The sequence below is a fragment of the Pteronotus mesoamericanus genome, unplaced genomic scaffold (assembly GCF_021234165.1).
Source record: "Pteronotus mesoamericanus isolate MK-2021 breed Mesoamerican mustached bat unplaced genomic scaffold, CSHL_Meso_final scaffold_54, whole genome shotgun sequence".
Classification (NCBI taxonomy): Eukaryota; Metazoa; Chordata; class Mammalia; order Chiroptera; family Mormoopidae; genus Pteronotus; species Pteronotus mesoamericanus.
The window spans coordinates 1,873,954-1,889,780 of NW_026555321.1; the positions used below are offsets into that span (position 1 = coordinate 1,873,954).

The following is a 15,827-nucleotide window of genomic DNA, read 5'->3' on the forward strand; positions in this document are numbered from 1 at the left end:
GCTCACATTCTTTCTGGCTTGTCCCAGACTCCCCCCGTCTGTTCTAATACATCCCAGATGTCCACATCTGTTCCTGTCTATTCTATCCCGGTGTCATTCATATTTGAACTTGCTTCTCTCCGATGCTGTTCTCCTTTTTTCTTGACAGTCTGTCCTCCTCCGACAGTCCCATGTCTATGTGGGGCTGTTGGAAGACAGCCGGCATCTGCCCTAATCTGTCCTGTCCCAGTGTTCCCCGCATCCTTCCTAGCCTCCTGTCCCTGGGGCCCTACTCTCTCATATTTCCAGGGGAAGGGCTCAGGACCCAGGCCACCCTTTCCCTTAGTCTTCCCTTCCCCTTTTGTTGTCCCCCTGTCACGTATTGGCCCTGTCATCTCACCGGCTAAGTCATACACCTTTTCCGGACGACCGTGAGTTCTGTATTAATCAGTCAACAAAAACAAACCAGCTCACTGGCTGTCCCCCCCGCCCCCCAGAGTTGGAAGAGTCTCACCGCAAGTGTCCACCATGCTGGAACCGCTTTGCCCAGCGCTACCTGATCTGGGAGTGCTGCCCACTGTGGATGTCCATTAAGCAGAAAGTGAAGTTCATGGTCATGGACCCATTTGCCGACCTCACCATCACCATGTGTATCGTGCTTAACACACTCTTCATGGCATTGGAACACTACAACATGACAACTGAATTTGAGGACATGCTACAGGTCGGAAACCTGGTAAGGGCCACTGGAAGCTGACTCTAAAATGGGCATCCTGGTATTAAAGGCTCTTGGCAAGCTGTCAGAGCCTTCCTGGCTCAAGGAGGAGGGATCCAGAGCACAGAAGGATCCTCTGATGGTGGGAGTCACTGTGGAGGGCGTCTTGAAGTAGGGAGTTTCAGGATCAGCTTTGAAGGAACTGAGAGATATAGTTGGGAGTGAGAGGTTGGGGATAAAGGTTAATGAACATGCCCAGAGACTAGAGAGCCAAAGGGAAGTGGAGGTGAGCCTAAAATGTGTGAGGACGTGAGGTTGGGCAATAGTAGATGGAGGAGGGAAGGGTATGCAGAAAGAGGTAGTTCTCTTACAGCTAGAACTTCCGCAGGTGGACATCAACGTTTGTTGGGTGGAGGAAAGGATGGATGGATTTTTGGATGGAGAGAAGGAGGGACAGAGGGATGGAGAGGTGGCTAGCTGGCTGGCTGGATAAATGGATGGATGCATAGATGGGGAGCTTGGTGCCATGAGTAAACCAAGCACAGCCAGATTTGAATTCTGACTCAGCTCTTACTAACTATATGTGACCTCAAGCAAATCACTTAGGCTCAGTAATTGGCACAGAACATATTTGTTGAATTTAATAAAAGTAAAATTAGTATGGCAAAATCAGCCTCATAGGAAGCTAATGAGGACTGAATAAGATAATGTGTGTAATATACTTGGCTTGGAGTTTGATAAACAATAAGCACTAAAGATAAATGATAGCTGTGGTTATTATCGCCGTTGTTATTATTAAAGAGGCTGTCCCTGGAAGTCAGAATGTCTGGGTTCTAATTCTGATTTTCCCCCCTCTGGACACTGAATCAAGTCCTACCTTTTCACTAGAAAGATGGGAAACTGAGGCCTGAGAGGTGACACGGTGGTGACAGGGCTGGGCATGTAGCTACTTTCTCCTGACTCAGAGAGACAGAGCCCTATTGGCTCTGCCCATAGACCCAGAGTCAGCTCCCGGGGGATCCTCGGCGAGGTTGACGAAGACCCCACTGGCCTCCAAAAGGACCTGCTGGGACTGTCCCTGAGTTTGCGGGGGAAGGCAGGGGTCATTCACTCTAACCTCTCACTGCAGACCAAGTCCTATCTTGTCCCAGCTGCACAGGTGCCCACCCCCCATCAGGCAGGCCAGTCTCCCACATTTTGGGGTCTGAAGATCATCTTCCCCTATTACTTCCATATCCAGGACTCTAGATTGTTCTCTGCAGGATCCATTCAAATTTTCTTACAAAGGTGGGTCCATTTGCTCTCATTCTACTTTCACATGCAAACAAAAGGGAAAGCTGTGTATCTCAGTAGGTAGGAGCCACAGGGCACAGTTGTGCCTCCCTTGTGTTGGTCTTCAGATGGCAGTTATGTAGGGCTTCAACTGACTGCGGTTTTAATGGAATGTGGCCATTGGTTTGGACTGAGCAGCAAGTCAAGGTGATAAAGAGCTCTGTTGGCTTCCCTGGATCATTAAGTAGTGATTGAATTGCAGCTGTGTTAAACTTGTGGTTCAATTATTATTAATAGGTCACATAGTTGGATTATGACTGTATCTTGTTCTATTTGGATAGCTTTATTGCGAGTATGTAAGGTTTTTATTGTCTTGCAGTTAACATATTTTAGGTGGTTTAAACATTAAATGGAAAGAAGCAAAACCACAAAAATAAGCATGAGTAAGTAATGTTGGTATGGGAAAAGCCTTTTGAAGAGTGTCACTAAAGACAAATTCCAGAAAGGAAAAGATTTATAGATGTAAATGACTTTTAGCCCGTCATATAATCAAAAGTAAAAGGCAGCTGAAACTTCTGTTCCTAGCAAAACTGTAGCCAAGAAAGCCTGAAAAGTCTCAGACTGCGAAACAAAAATACAGCAGCTGTTCTTTGACATGTGTAGCAAAGTTCACAAGAAAGTAACAAAAATGCCCAAGTGCCAGATAAAGAGGAACTTAAAAACCATAGCAGTAAACCCGTGAAATGATTCTGCAGTTGCCCTGGATGGGATAGGGGGATAGGGAGGGAGTAGTTGATGAGCTGAGTAATCTAGGGGTTAGGGTTCAGGTAGAGACACTCTCTGGGACGCTGTGAATAGGGGCCGGAATGAGCAGCCCTGAAGGAATATGACTCTACCTTCAGTAAGATGGTGAACCAGAAAAAATGCACACTCTGACATTGGGAAACAATAAAGAAGGAAGCTTGTCAGCCTCAGCCAGCAACTGCAGTCCTTAGAGGGAAATTTATAGCCTAAAGTATACAGGGTGGTACAAAAGTAGGTTTACAGTTGTTCATGTGGGAAATAATCCAATAATTAATAAATACTAATACAAGCACAAACTGTTTCATGTACTCACACCTGAAGGCCTACATTTGCCCCAGTCTGTATGCATTAAAAAAGAAAAGTTGGCAGTTAATGAGCCAGTCATTCGATTCCAGTAATTAGAAGAAACAAATAATAACTCAAAGAAAATTAAAGAAAACAAGCAGAAATTAATACATAATTTTAAAAGTTTAATTAGGGAGAAGTTGTTTGTTTTTTTTTGCAAAAACTTTTTGAAAAGAGTAATAGACAAATTTGTAGCAAGATTAAAATAAAAAATTGAAGGCACAAATAAACAAATTAAGAATGGAAAAAGAGTGTAACTACCCAAACAGCAGAGCTTGAAACACAGTATGAAAAATTATAAACAGCTTAATGCCAGTAAATTTTGAACTAAGCAAAAATTTTTCTACAAAAATAGAAGTTACCAAGAAGAGATTTTTTTAAATTTTATTTACTTTTTCAAGAGAGGGAGAAAATAGGGAGAAAAAGAGGGAGAGAAACATTGATTGGTTGCCTCTCTCACATCCCCAACTGAGGTCCTGGCTTGCAACCCAGGCATGTGCCCTGATGGGGAGTCATACCTGGCGACCCCTCCGTTCACAGGCCGGTGCTCAATCCACTGAGCACACCAGCCAGGGCATCAAGAAGAGATTTAACATCACAAAGAAAAGAGAAAAAAAAACCTGAAACAAATCCAGCAGTGTATATGATTAAGAAAAATCAAATAAATAAAGAGAAAACGCCTCGTGATCAAGTTGGATTTGTTCCAGGTACATATGATCTTCCATTCAACATCTAAAAATCATCTTAGTAAAATTAAACTTTGTGGTAAGAACTCTTGGCAAACTAGAAATAATCCGACAATTTATCTACAAAAATCTATGGTAAATACCATCCTTGACCATGAAACATTAGCGGGCTTCCCATTGAAAGTCAGGAACTGAACACAGATGTGATGGTGAAGCTGATAATAACCAGTAACGGAGATGCTATCGTTATTATCCCTATTTTACTGATAAGGGGAGAGGGGCACAAAGTAGCCAAATCATTTAACCAAGGTCACACAGCCAGGACGTGGTAGAGCCAGGATTCAGAGCCAAGCAGTTTGTATTTAGAGCGCATGTTCTAACCTAGAGCTCTACGTTGCCTGTCCACATTGTGCTGGCGGTCCTTCTCAGCACGGTCGGGGAGGGGAAAGAAGCAGCAAGCAGATCTAACAGTATTTTCCAGATTAAGAAAATCTACAGAAAGACTATTACAACTAATAAGAGAGTTTATCAGTATCGGTAGGTACAGGCTTAATTCACCAAAATTAATTCTGCTCCAAAATTAATTTGGAGAGAGTGATTTTTAAAAGTTAACACTCTTCAAAATAAATAACAGTAAAAACTGTGAGGAATCTAGGAATAAATGTAGCAAAAGATTATAAATTTTATATGAAAAAAACTTTTAAAAACAGAGAAGACTTAAGTTAGTGGAGAGATATGCCTTTTTTGTGAATGCAAGTTTCAGTGTTATAGAGATAGCAGTTCTTCCCAAATTAACCTAGATATTTAATGTAGTTCTAATCATAATCCCAACACATTTTTTGTGGGAACTGACAAGGTAATACTAAAATTCATATGTAAAAATAAAGTCCATCAAGAAAAATTGGAAATAAGGTGGGGAATTTACCCTACGTGTATATATTAAGATGTATTATAAAGTTATAATAATGAAAACGTTATAGTATTGGTTCAAAGATAGAAAACTGGACCAGTACTACAGAATTGAGAACTCAGAAATGGAAATGTGTACTTGGAGACTTGCTAAATAATAGAGATGGCATTATAAATGAGTAGGAAAATGATAGATTATTTAATAATAAATAATGCTAGGCACACTGGTTATCTATAGGGAAGAAAATACATTTAGATCCCTACCCCACATCACACTCATTAATTAGTTGTAGGGAATTGGATCCAAAGCATAAATGTAATAAAGCAAAATTTTTAAGCTTTTAGAATAAAAGTGGGGGGAGAATATTTAAAATTCTGGGATTGAGAAGGCTTTCTTCAATACACGTAAAGAATTTATACCATGAAAGAAAAGATTGATAAATTTAGTTATATTAAAATTTAAAATACCCATCAAATAAAAGACACAATAAAACAAACTGAAATCACTACCATAAACTAAAAATTGATATTGTGAAAAGTATTTCACAAATCAGAAAGACAGGAAATGCAGAATAGACATTGAATGCTGACGTATCAATAAGAAAAAGAGAAACAACCCATTGGCAAAAAGACAAGCACAGTGGACAAAGGAAATGACAGGCAAATCACAAAGAGGAAATTCAGATGGTTATAAACAAATGAAAAGAAACACAGAGGAATGCAAATTAGAGCAACATTGAGATTCTATTTCTCACCCCTAAGAGAATGAAAAATAAGCTTCCATGTGTTGACAAGGATGTGAAACGGTGAGAACTCACACTTTGTAAGAGTGTGGATTTGGTACAGCCATCACAGGGAGCAATAATACAATCAGGTAAATGACAGATGTGCATTCCTTGTAACTTAATGTCACACACACGCGCGGTTTACAAAGTCTCATATGTCTATAGGAGATATGTACAAGAAAGTTGTTAGGTGTAGGGAAAATTGAAATCGACATAAATGTCCATCTATCCATTAAAAAAAATAGATAAATCAATTGTGGTGTATTTGTACATTGAAATACTGTAGAATGAATACATATACAGTCATACCTCAGTACTCATAGGCTTCAGAACTTGTCATACCCTGTACTCGACACATTTTGATGAGAAAAATATGTTTCCGCACTCGGTGCTTGCTTGGGACTTGTGGCACTTGCTAGAACTTTTATGAGTCATGACGCCACCCTGCAAGAGAAGATGCTTCATTCTTTGGTACTCGTTGGTTTGGGCACTTGTCGCGAGTTCCAGTATGAATTAACAATGCATACCGAGGTACCACTGTACATGTATCAATATGGATAAATCTCAGAAAACATGCCATCACATGAAAGAAACTTTGCAAAAAAGAACATAGACGCAGAGGGACCACCCAAAAAAGAGAATTATCTTCTGAAGGGCGGGCCCCTTGTAGGCCAGGCTTCCCCCTCTAGGTGAGTGTTCTAGAAACCCATCTGCATCAGCATACCATATGGTGTTGTTGTGAGAGGCTGAATTCGACTTCATTGAATTATTTATATTTTTGAAGATTCTTTCCACACATTTGCCTGTTTCGTGATGGGAGACTTAAAAGCGCACCTGCCCACACCATGCTGAGTGTTCAGCAGTTTTTGACCAAAAAAACCGCCTGATCTCCGTGCCCCATCCTCCCTATTCACCCAAGCTTGCCCCAAGCAACTTTTTCATTTTCCTCAAATGAAAAAAGTCCTCAAAGGAAATTGTTTTGTCAATATGGAAGAGGTGAAACAAAAAATGACAGAAGCACTAAAAAGTGTCAAAATCAGTAGTTCAAAAACTGTTTTTGAGCAGCGGACAAAAACATCTTGATAGGTGTATTGTATCAAACGGAGAGTACTTTGAAGGTGAATCAAGTTTAAACATGTAAGAATAAATACACAATTTTTTATAAATAAATTCCATGGTCTTTTGGGTCCCCCCTCATACAACATGACCCATTTATATGAAGCTTAAAATAATGCAAAGATACTACATATTGTTATTATATACATTAAAACTGTAAAACAAGTGCATGGAAAAAATAAACATGAAATTCAGGTTCGTGATTACCTTGGAGTGAATGTGGTACGGGTAGCTTCAGTTTTACCTGTGATAGCACATAGGTTCAATGCCAGGTTCCATCCCTTGAGCTGGTGGGCTAACTTCTCTATAGCATCTCAGTTTCCCTATCTGTAAAATGAGGCTAGCGCCATACCTTGTAGGGCTGTTGTGCTGAGTGATTTAATAGATGCAAAGCAATAGTGCAGTGCCTAGCATCTAGTAAATGCTAGTTAAGTCTTTGATGTCATTGTGTAAGGAATAATAAAACAAGGTTTGATACAAAGATAGCAAAGTATTAATAGTGGGCAGAGTTCGATAGTAGATACAAAGGTACTCGTATTATTCTATGCTTCTCTAATGCTTAAAATGTTTTGTTATTTTAGAGAATATAATGACAAAGGAAAATGGAAAACCAGGAAAATTGTTGCAAAACATAGAGTAGACAAAGAGATTACACCCTAAATATATAAAGTGTATTTATAAACAACAAAAACAAAAGGCAAATACCCTAATAGAAAAAATAAGCAAAGGATAGCAACAGGCAATATCATAAAAGAAGAAATACACAAATCAAAGAAATGACCACTAAAACAGCGATAAAATAGAGCCTTTGCCCAATATTAGCGTGCTTATTAGGGAAACACTCACATGCAACTCGTGGAATTAGTTAAAAACTCTCTCTGAAGGTCATTTGGCAGTATGTGTCCAAATCTCTACTTAGGGCACATCTATCTGTACAGTGGAATATCCCAGAACGGATAAAAAAAGAGAGAGAGAAAGAAAATGATGCTGTAGATCATATGTAATTGGCATAGAAGGATATTCACCAAGTGCCATGTTTTTAAAAGCAAGTTTACAGTATGGACGGTATGATCCCACTAAAGGCAAATGCCAAGGTTCGCCAAAAGTCTACCCACTTCCTGGATAACCACCCTGAGCACCATGGTTCAGTGGACCGCCTGCCAGGAGCCAGGGGAAGCGGGTCCCCCACTCGCAGCTGTCTGCCGCATCCCAGCGATGCCAGTGAGCCTCTAAGTCAGGCAGAGTGCATCTGAAGGCAGCCCCTGCCTGGGCCTGGAGCTCTCAGCCCGCTCCCAGTCCCAGCAAATGCTCCCAGCGATAACAGTCGCCCCCTCGTAGGTGCATCCACTTAGCATCCATTAGCCCTAACTCTCAGAAACCTCCTATGGAGCTATTATTATCCCCATTTGATATATGAGGACACTCAAGGCTCAGAGAGTTGAAGGAACTGGCCCAGATCACACAGTGACACCCTGTGCTTTGGAACCCAGGTCTGCCTGCCGTTCTCTGCGCATCTTGAACTGTCCAGCTTTGACCTCTGGTCCTCGCCTCTGGAAGCAGGAGGTCTGGTACTAACGTCCATGTACTTCTAAAGCAGCGGCTTTCAAGCGTAGCTGCACATTAGGAACACCTGGGGAGGCGGGGAGGTTCTTGAAATCTCGGTTTCTGGGCTGCAAATCAGTCCAACTTAACTCAAATTGCTGGGGGTAGGACCCAATATCAGTACTTTTTAAACTCCCTAGGTGATTCCAAAAGGCACTGGTGTTTGAAAATAGCAGTTCTCAAACTTCACATCCCCTGGGAATCTAGTGAAAATGTAGGCTTTGCTTCCGCAGGCCTGGGGTCTTCCAGATCCTGCATTCCCAAAGAGCTCCCGATGATGCTGTTGGTTCTTCCACTCATCACCTTCCCAAAGGCATTCCCCACAAACCTCTGCCATCTTTTCTCTCCTTTTCTCCTGACTTCCAATGCCACTTAATGTCTGCTTTGTTGCTGCCAAAATAGCTGTGACCCTGATTCAAGAGAGGCAGGAGATCTTTCCTGAGCTCCTTCCCCCCCCTCCCTGAATGCGCAGCAGCACACAGAAGCCTTTCAAACAGGCCTTAGGAACACACGCAAGTGCGCTGGCACTGAGGGAGGTGCCGTAGACAGAAGAGGGCCCTCCTACTGCGGAGCTCACGGTCTAGCTCAGAGGAGATTCAAAAAACGAATGCACAGCCACACCCACGGTACGTCACATGGGGGAATGTGAGGGAAAGAAAAAAACAAGGAAGAGGAATGAGCAGTGTGGTAGGAGGGGCCATGATGTTAAGTGGCCAGGAAGGCTCATTCATTAGGTGGCTTTTGAGCAGAGGCCCGAAGGGAGTTGGGTCCTGTGGGTGGGGGAGGGGGAGTGATCCCGGGAAACTGAGCAGCACACGCAAAGGTCCTGAGGAGGAAGCAGCAAGAAGGGAAGGTGGCTAGAAGAGTGGTGGAGAGGGGGTCGGAGAATGGGAAACGTATGGGCGCATAACCCGGAAACAGGCTTGGGTGCTGGGGAAAGGGCCGGAACCCAAGGACGCCTCTCCATCTGTTAGGGCAGCTCAGGAATTTGAGCTGAGACTGAAGGGTTTGGGGAGCCCTCCCTGTCTCAAGACCCCAGCTTGGGAAGGAACCGTTCCCTCGGGGCACAAGCACTAAAGGGACCACTGAAGTCAGGAGGGTTGGGCGGGTGGTGGTGCCCCGTGTAACAGCGCAAAGGTGCCCAAGCCACCTGCCAGCCTGGGCCAACAGCCTCCCCTGCCTACGGCCCCCGGGACACACCCGAGCAGAGGGAGACAGAGCTGGTCCTGAGGTGGCCTACGGGTGCTTCTCCTTTCAGCGCAGAGCCCAGTCAGGGTAGATGCCAATGACAGGGTGACCCGCTTCTGACTGCTGGCCCCAGCAAGTGGCTCAGCCATGGCCCTACCTCTTGCCTTCACCCCTCTCCCCGCCCCCCGACTGCTGCAGGTCAGGCACTATCCCTAGGCTTGGCCTGGCCCTCTGACCTCAGCCCTCCCTGCAGAAGACCTCAGTGTCCCCCTCCCACTCCCCTTAGGATAGTGCCCCAGCTCCTCCACATGGCCAGGGAGGCCTTGTGAGCAGACACCACCTTCCCTCCAGCCACACGCTCATGGGATGCCCCCCTCCTCTTGGAACCATGGTCCCATTGTAGCAGCTGGCACACCTCGGGGCAGTTGGCTGTGTTCATGGCTGCCTGGCCCACCACGGCGTGGGCTGCTTGACCAAAGGTCGCTGCTGGCCAAACCTGGGCAGCTCAGGACTCTTGAGTCTATGAACCAGGTGAAGCCCAGCCTCTGCCCACCTCAACCATTTCCAGAAGAGACACGTGGTCACTCTGGATCTTGAAAGACAGCACTGAGTTCACCTCTGGTTCCCAGTCTTCCTAGCTACATGACCCAAGAGAAGCTACTTGACCTCTCAGTGCCTCAGTTTCCTTACCTGTAAAATAGGGATAATGATACTTTCCTTGTCAGGTTGTTGCACAGATTAAAAGAAACAACATATGCTGAGCGTTCTAGCCCACTCAGCTCTCAGGACATAGTCAGGCCCTCAAGAAACAGTGGCTGGTCACTTCTGCAGTGAGAAGAATTCAGGGTGTGGGCCAGGAGGGAGTGGGCACCGCGTGGACAGAGGTCTTGAGCCATGGGAGTCATGAGAGTTCATAAGAATACAGGTATTTGGCACTTGTGGAGCAAGGGTGCGTCCTATGGCAACCAAGGCTGGAAGGAGTCTGAGGCTGGGTCTCCTGCCCTCAGGTGCTTCCTAAACTGAGTGTCCGCAGAGCCCTCGATGGGCCTGGCTGCTTCTGAGGGACCGGCTGGCAGGTCATGCTCCGTGAGCCATGAAGGGGGCTAGGGACATCAGGCCAGAGGTAGCCCTCAAGGACTAGACCATGGCCAAGCAAGCCCCGGCTGGGGGCCTGGGTGCAGGCAGAGCTGGCAGCCCAGAAGGGAGACGCTGGTGGCGTGAGTGTTAGGAGGCAGGGTGCCGCTGGTGGCCAGGGGGTCTTTCCAGCCCAAACGCGGGGAACCCCTGATTTCCACTCCCTCTCCAGGTCTTCACAGGAATCTTCACAGCAGAGATGACCTTAAAGATCATCGCTCTCGACCCCTATTACTACTTCCAGCAGGGCTGGAACATCTTCGACAGCATCATCGTCATTCTCAGCCTCATGGAGCTGGGCCTGTCCCGCATGGGCAACCTGTCGGTGCTGCGCTCCTTCCGCCTGGTACGTGGCTGGGCCCTGCAGGGGGGTGGGGTGGGGGCACCGAGGCACATCTCCCTTCAACATGACCACCCAGTCACCCCAACTCTGAGTTGTCATGGCATTGCCCAACAGCTATTGGCTAGGTACTGCTGGCTACCAGGGCCAGTGCTGGCGATGTGGGAGAGACCCAGAGGTGAGCGAGACAGAAGGAAATATCCCTCCAGCCCTTTATGATTCACCATGACCCCCTTAGTCCTCCCAGCATCCCGGGAGTGAGGCTAGTAGTAATATATCCCCATTGCACAGATAAGGAGGCTGCAACTCAGAAAGGTTGTCACTCTGGTAAGTGGTAGGAGTTCCTGCTGGCCTGTTACAAGGGATCCAGGCCTTTGCTACTGTGACCACTGTCTGTCAAGGGCAAATGCACCTCGCCTTGTGTCTTTACAATGTGGGGAATTCTAGAGTTGAAGGATCCCCAAAAATCCAAATGCCAAAGAAGGGGCCTTTGGAAGAGGCAAGGTTGAGGCAAGTCAGTGGTTCAGGAAGAAGTCAGAAATAATTTCCCAAAGTCACATGGCAGTGGCAGGTAGAGCCAGATCTGCTGACAGCTCATCCAGGGCTCTGCCTGCTGGTTTCAGAATCCATATTTTGGAAACAGATGCGCACACAAATCGCCTGGGGATCTTGTTAAACTGCAGATGATGGTTCCGTAAGTCTCAGGTGATGCCCAAGCTCCTGGTCTGCGGACCATGCTTTAAGCTCAAAATGCCTGAGAAGTCCAGACATGGGGCTGGAGGGAGGCCACAGAAGACTTCCTGGAGGAAGTATGAGTACTGTTGTTGTTCAGGAAGGCAGGAAGGTAGGAGCAGTAGAGAAAGCCTAGGCTGTGAGTTCTAATCCCAACTCCACTGCTATGAGCCCAGGGATGGAGACAAATTACTCCACTTTTAAGGATTGTTTTCTTCATCTGTAAAAGGAGGTAATAAAAGTGCTAACCTCATGTGGTTATTGGGAGTTATGAATGAGTTGATTCATCCTAAGCACATGGTCTGATACAGTAGATGTTCAATAAATGCTACCACTGGCTCCCTATCTTAGTTGTAACTAAGAGGACAGAAACATGGAGGTGATTGGGGAAGTCAGAGATGGTTTGAGCTGGCCTGGAAGGGTGTCTGATGAGGAAGGGTCTGGCAGAGGAAGGACATTCCATGTTGGGGGAATCTAGGAAGTCCCTGGAAGTGACACCAAGGGAACTAAGGGGCTGGAGTGGGAACAAAGAGAAGGGCTGAGTGGGGGAGATGAGGCTGGAGCTGTTGACCTGGCTCCCAGAGCACAGCCCTCTGAAGCCACCTGCAGGCTCTGGAAAGAAACAGTAGTGTGTGCTCTCAGGGAAACCTGGAGAAACAGGTGTCAGTGACTTTCAAGGGCTCCCTGGGTTTTCAGGCAGGAACTAGGAGAGGGAGGAAAGGGCGTCCATGGGCAATGGAAGCCAGAGCCCATCGGCCCATCACAAGGACCCTTCCCTCCCCAGCTGCGGGTCTTCAAGCTGGCCAAATCATGGCCCACCCTGAACACACTCATCAAGATCATCGGGAACTCAGTGGGGGCGCTGGGGAACCTGACGCTGGTCCTGGCCATCATCGTGTTCATCTTCGCCGTGGTGGGCATGCAGCTCTTCGGCAGGAACTACTCAGAGCTGAGGCACCGCATCAGCGACTCAGGCCAACTGCCCCGCTGGCACATGATGGACTTCTTCCATGCCTTTCTCATCATCTTCCGCATCCTCTGTGGCGAGTGGATCGAGACCATGTGGGACTGCATGGAGGTGTCTGGACAGTCACTGTGCCTCCTGGTCTTCTTGCTTGTTATGGTCATTGGCAATCTTGTGGTAAGTTGGCCAATGGCCTCACACACACACATTCACCTCCTTTTCCATTTATCCACCAGCTACCTCTCTACCCATTCTTCCATCTGTCCATTCACTTACCTTTCCTTCCATCCATCCACTCATTCACTCAGCCACTCATTCACATCAGCCTATCAAACCACCCATCCACCCATCAATCTCTCATCTACCCATGTACTCATTTATCCATCCTTCCATCTATCTACTCATCCAACCATTCATCTATCCACCAATGCACCCACTTAGCACTTTGTATCTATTCGTTCATTCATTTACCATTTATTCTTCTATTCTTTCTATTCATCCATGAATCTACCTATCCAGCCATCCATCCACTCATAAATCACCCACCCACTAACTCGCCCATTTATCTGTTCACTTCTCCATTAAGCTATCTACTTAGTTACAAAACTTTGTATTCATTTACTCACTTGCTCTCCCAGCCATCCATTCATCAACCCACATCTACTCATTCACTTACTATCCATCTATTGATTCCTCACCCATCCATTCATCTGTCCATGAGCCACCTGATCCATCATTCCCATTCATCATATGCAAGTATGCACACATACCTTTTTATTCATTCATTTGCCCGTTCATTTATCTACCAATCATTCACTTGCCCACCATCCATTCATCCATCACCCATCTTTCCACTCACTCATCTGTTTCTCCACTCATTCATTCACCCCACATCCATCTATTGACACACACATCCATTCACTCATTCACCAGTTCCATCTACTACTCATTTACTCACCCACCTATCTACTCACTAATTTATTGACCCATCCATTCATAGCACTCTTCATTTGTTCATTAATTCACCCACATATTTGCCTGTTTATTCACTATTTAGCCATTTTATATTCATTAATCTAGTTACTCATCTACCCATTGTTTTATTAGTCACTCACTGGCAATGATTTATCACATGGTTTTCCAGTTCAGTTTAATAAACATTTTCTGAGCTCCTGTTGCATGAAAAATATTGTGCCAGATGCTGTTGGGCATACAGAGGTGAATGTGGCCTTGACATTATTCATAAACTTGAGAAAGTGGGGAGGTGGGGAGTTCAAAAATGCATAAAATAATTCTCAAACTGGTTAGAACAGTCAGAGCCATTAAGGGGACGCCCAGGGGTGCTGATCCCCTCCACCTGGAAATGAAGGAAGGCTTTCTGGAGTATTTAGACTGACCTGATAGGCAGGTGATGCTAGAGAGGGAAGGTGGGGCAGGGCCTGTAGGAGCCTTGTATGCCTCGCTGGGTAGCTGTGGTGGAAACTCCTGCTATCCTGTCATGAGGGATCCAGACCATGGCTACCTATCTGTCAAGGGCAAGTGCATCTTGCCTTGTGTCTTTACAAGGTGGGGAATTCCAGAGTTGGGAAAGTTAAAATCTAAATGCCAATGAAGGGGACTTTGGAAGAGGCTAAGCTGAGGCGAATCAGTAGTTCAGGAAGAAGTCAGTGTCCACTATGGACATGGGGCCACCTTCCTGGGACGCAGGTGGCCCGCACATGCTCAGACATCACACCTGCATGGTCCGGCTCCCAGGCTCACCTCAGCTCATAGAGGGGTTTTACATGGCATGAGTCCTGTGGGCTGCAGGTTCTAGAGCCCTTTCCCAAGCCGGCCTGCTCTCCCCTCCCACGGGCCTTCAGCAGGCCAGGGCCGGCCCAGGCCAAGGTGGGGTCAGCCTCCCTCAGGGCCCAGAGGTGGAGGAGCCCAGAGAGGAAGCAGGGCCTTGGTGCGCGTGCTCATCAAACCCAGCTCCTTGACTGGCCTCACAACCCCCCTTCCATCTCCTTAGACTGGCGTCTGGTCAGGGCGGAGCCTTCCTCAGCCCCTGGCCTGGCCCTGAGTCCCCCAGACTATGTATGTCCCAAGAAGGGCGCAAGTACTCAGAGCTCTCAGCCCAGAGCCAGGTTGAGCTGCCCTCAAACACACAGCCCTGCGATTTCCAAGCGGATCTGTCTGGGGATGAGAAGATTAGAGGCTGCTGGAGAAGGGAAGCTAACAGCCCACGCACCGTCCCCCCCGCCCCCCACCACCCAGCCTCAGGAATTGGGCTGCCGCCCAGGCGTGGGAGGAAGCAGTTGCCATTGAAATGGGAAGTGATGATCAGGCAGGGGCTGGGGAGCAGCAGCGTGATTGACAGGGAAAGCACTGGAAGAAGCCAAACTTCTGAAGCTGGCGACTAGGAAGGCCCTAGTGTCCTGTGTGGGTGGATGAGGCTGCCCAGGCGCCCCTGCCCTGCCCCCAGCCTGGGCCCCAGCCACCTGGAGGTCAGGGGAGGTGGGGGAGGATCTGGATGGGCAACCAGGAGCAGAGGCAGGCCAGGCCAGAGGTCAGGTGGAGGCAGCAGCTCTGAATCACATCATGTTGCCACCTCCCCACCAGTGACGACATAAAACAGGCTGCCAGGTGTCAAAAGTAATCATTTCTCCATAGAGATAGGATCTGGAGGTCCAACTTCTTAACCCTTCCATACTGTCCATGGGAATGTGTGTTGCTTTTTAAACTGAAGGCCAGTTTCGGAGGCATGGCCCTCCAGCCTCCCCACTGCGTTCTCATCCCCAGCTTTCTGACAGGTGTGTCTCAGGGAGAAGCTGGAGCAGGGGCTCAGCGTGGGTTTCCACTGAGCACTCTGTCCCCACCTTCACACATCCCCCTTCTGGAGGGGCCCCCATTCAACTGAGCTCCCTCCTGGGAGGAGGAGACACCAGAGTCCAAAGCAGGGAGGTGTGTCTCTGGCCTGTGGGCCTGGCGACGCTCCAGAGCTGTCTGACCCTCCGCCACCTTCATTTAACCTTCCGGAACCTGGGAAATGGACCCGTGCCTGGCCCCTGGTCACTCAGCAGAAGTTTTCTAACAAAAGCTTAAACTTCACACTTGCAAGATGGTTTAACAAGCAGTAATCAGACCATCCAAAAACAGAGGAATTATGCAAACCTCCTCGGGGGTCTCAAATCCTGAACCCCTGAAACCTCAGCCGCTCCCCTGATGCCCAGCAGCACAATGGGCCTCAGAGCCTGGGCTGGCCCCTGGCGCCACC

The 15,827-nt window shown here is 47.0% G+C and overlaps 1 protein-coding gene across 9 annotated transcripts in view; it reads left to right on the top strand.

The window, feature by feature from the left end:
* The window catches only part of SCN5A (sodium voltage-gated channel alpha subunit 5), a 76,048-nt gene that overhangs the window by 33,154 nt on the left and 27,067 nt on the right, over window positions 1–15,827 (top strand). For all 9 annotated transcript variants that reach the window (XM_054595387.1, XM_054595390.1, XM_054595388.1 and 6 more), the window contains exons 13-15: window positions 477–715; window positions 10,708–10,881; window positions 12,392–12,748. In XM_054595387.1, the coding sequence (XP_054451362.1) occupies window positions 477–715; window positions 10,708–10,881; window positions 12,392–12,748 (770 nt within the window). The remainder of the gene's footprint in view (window positions 1–476; window positions 716–10,707; window positions 10,882–12,391; window positions 12,749–15,827) is intronic.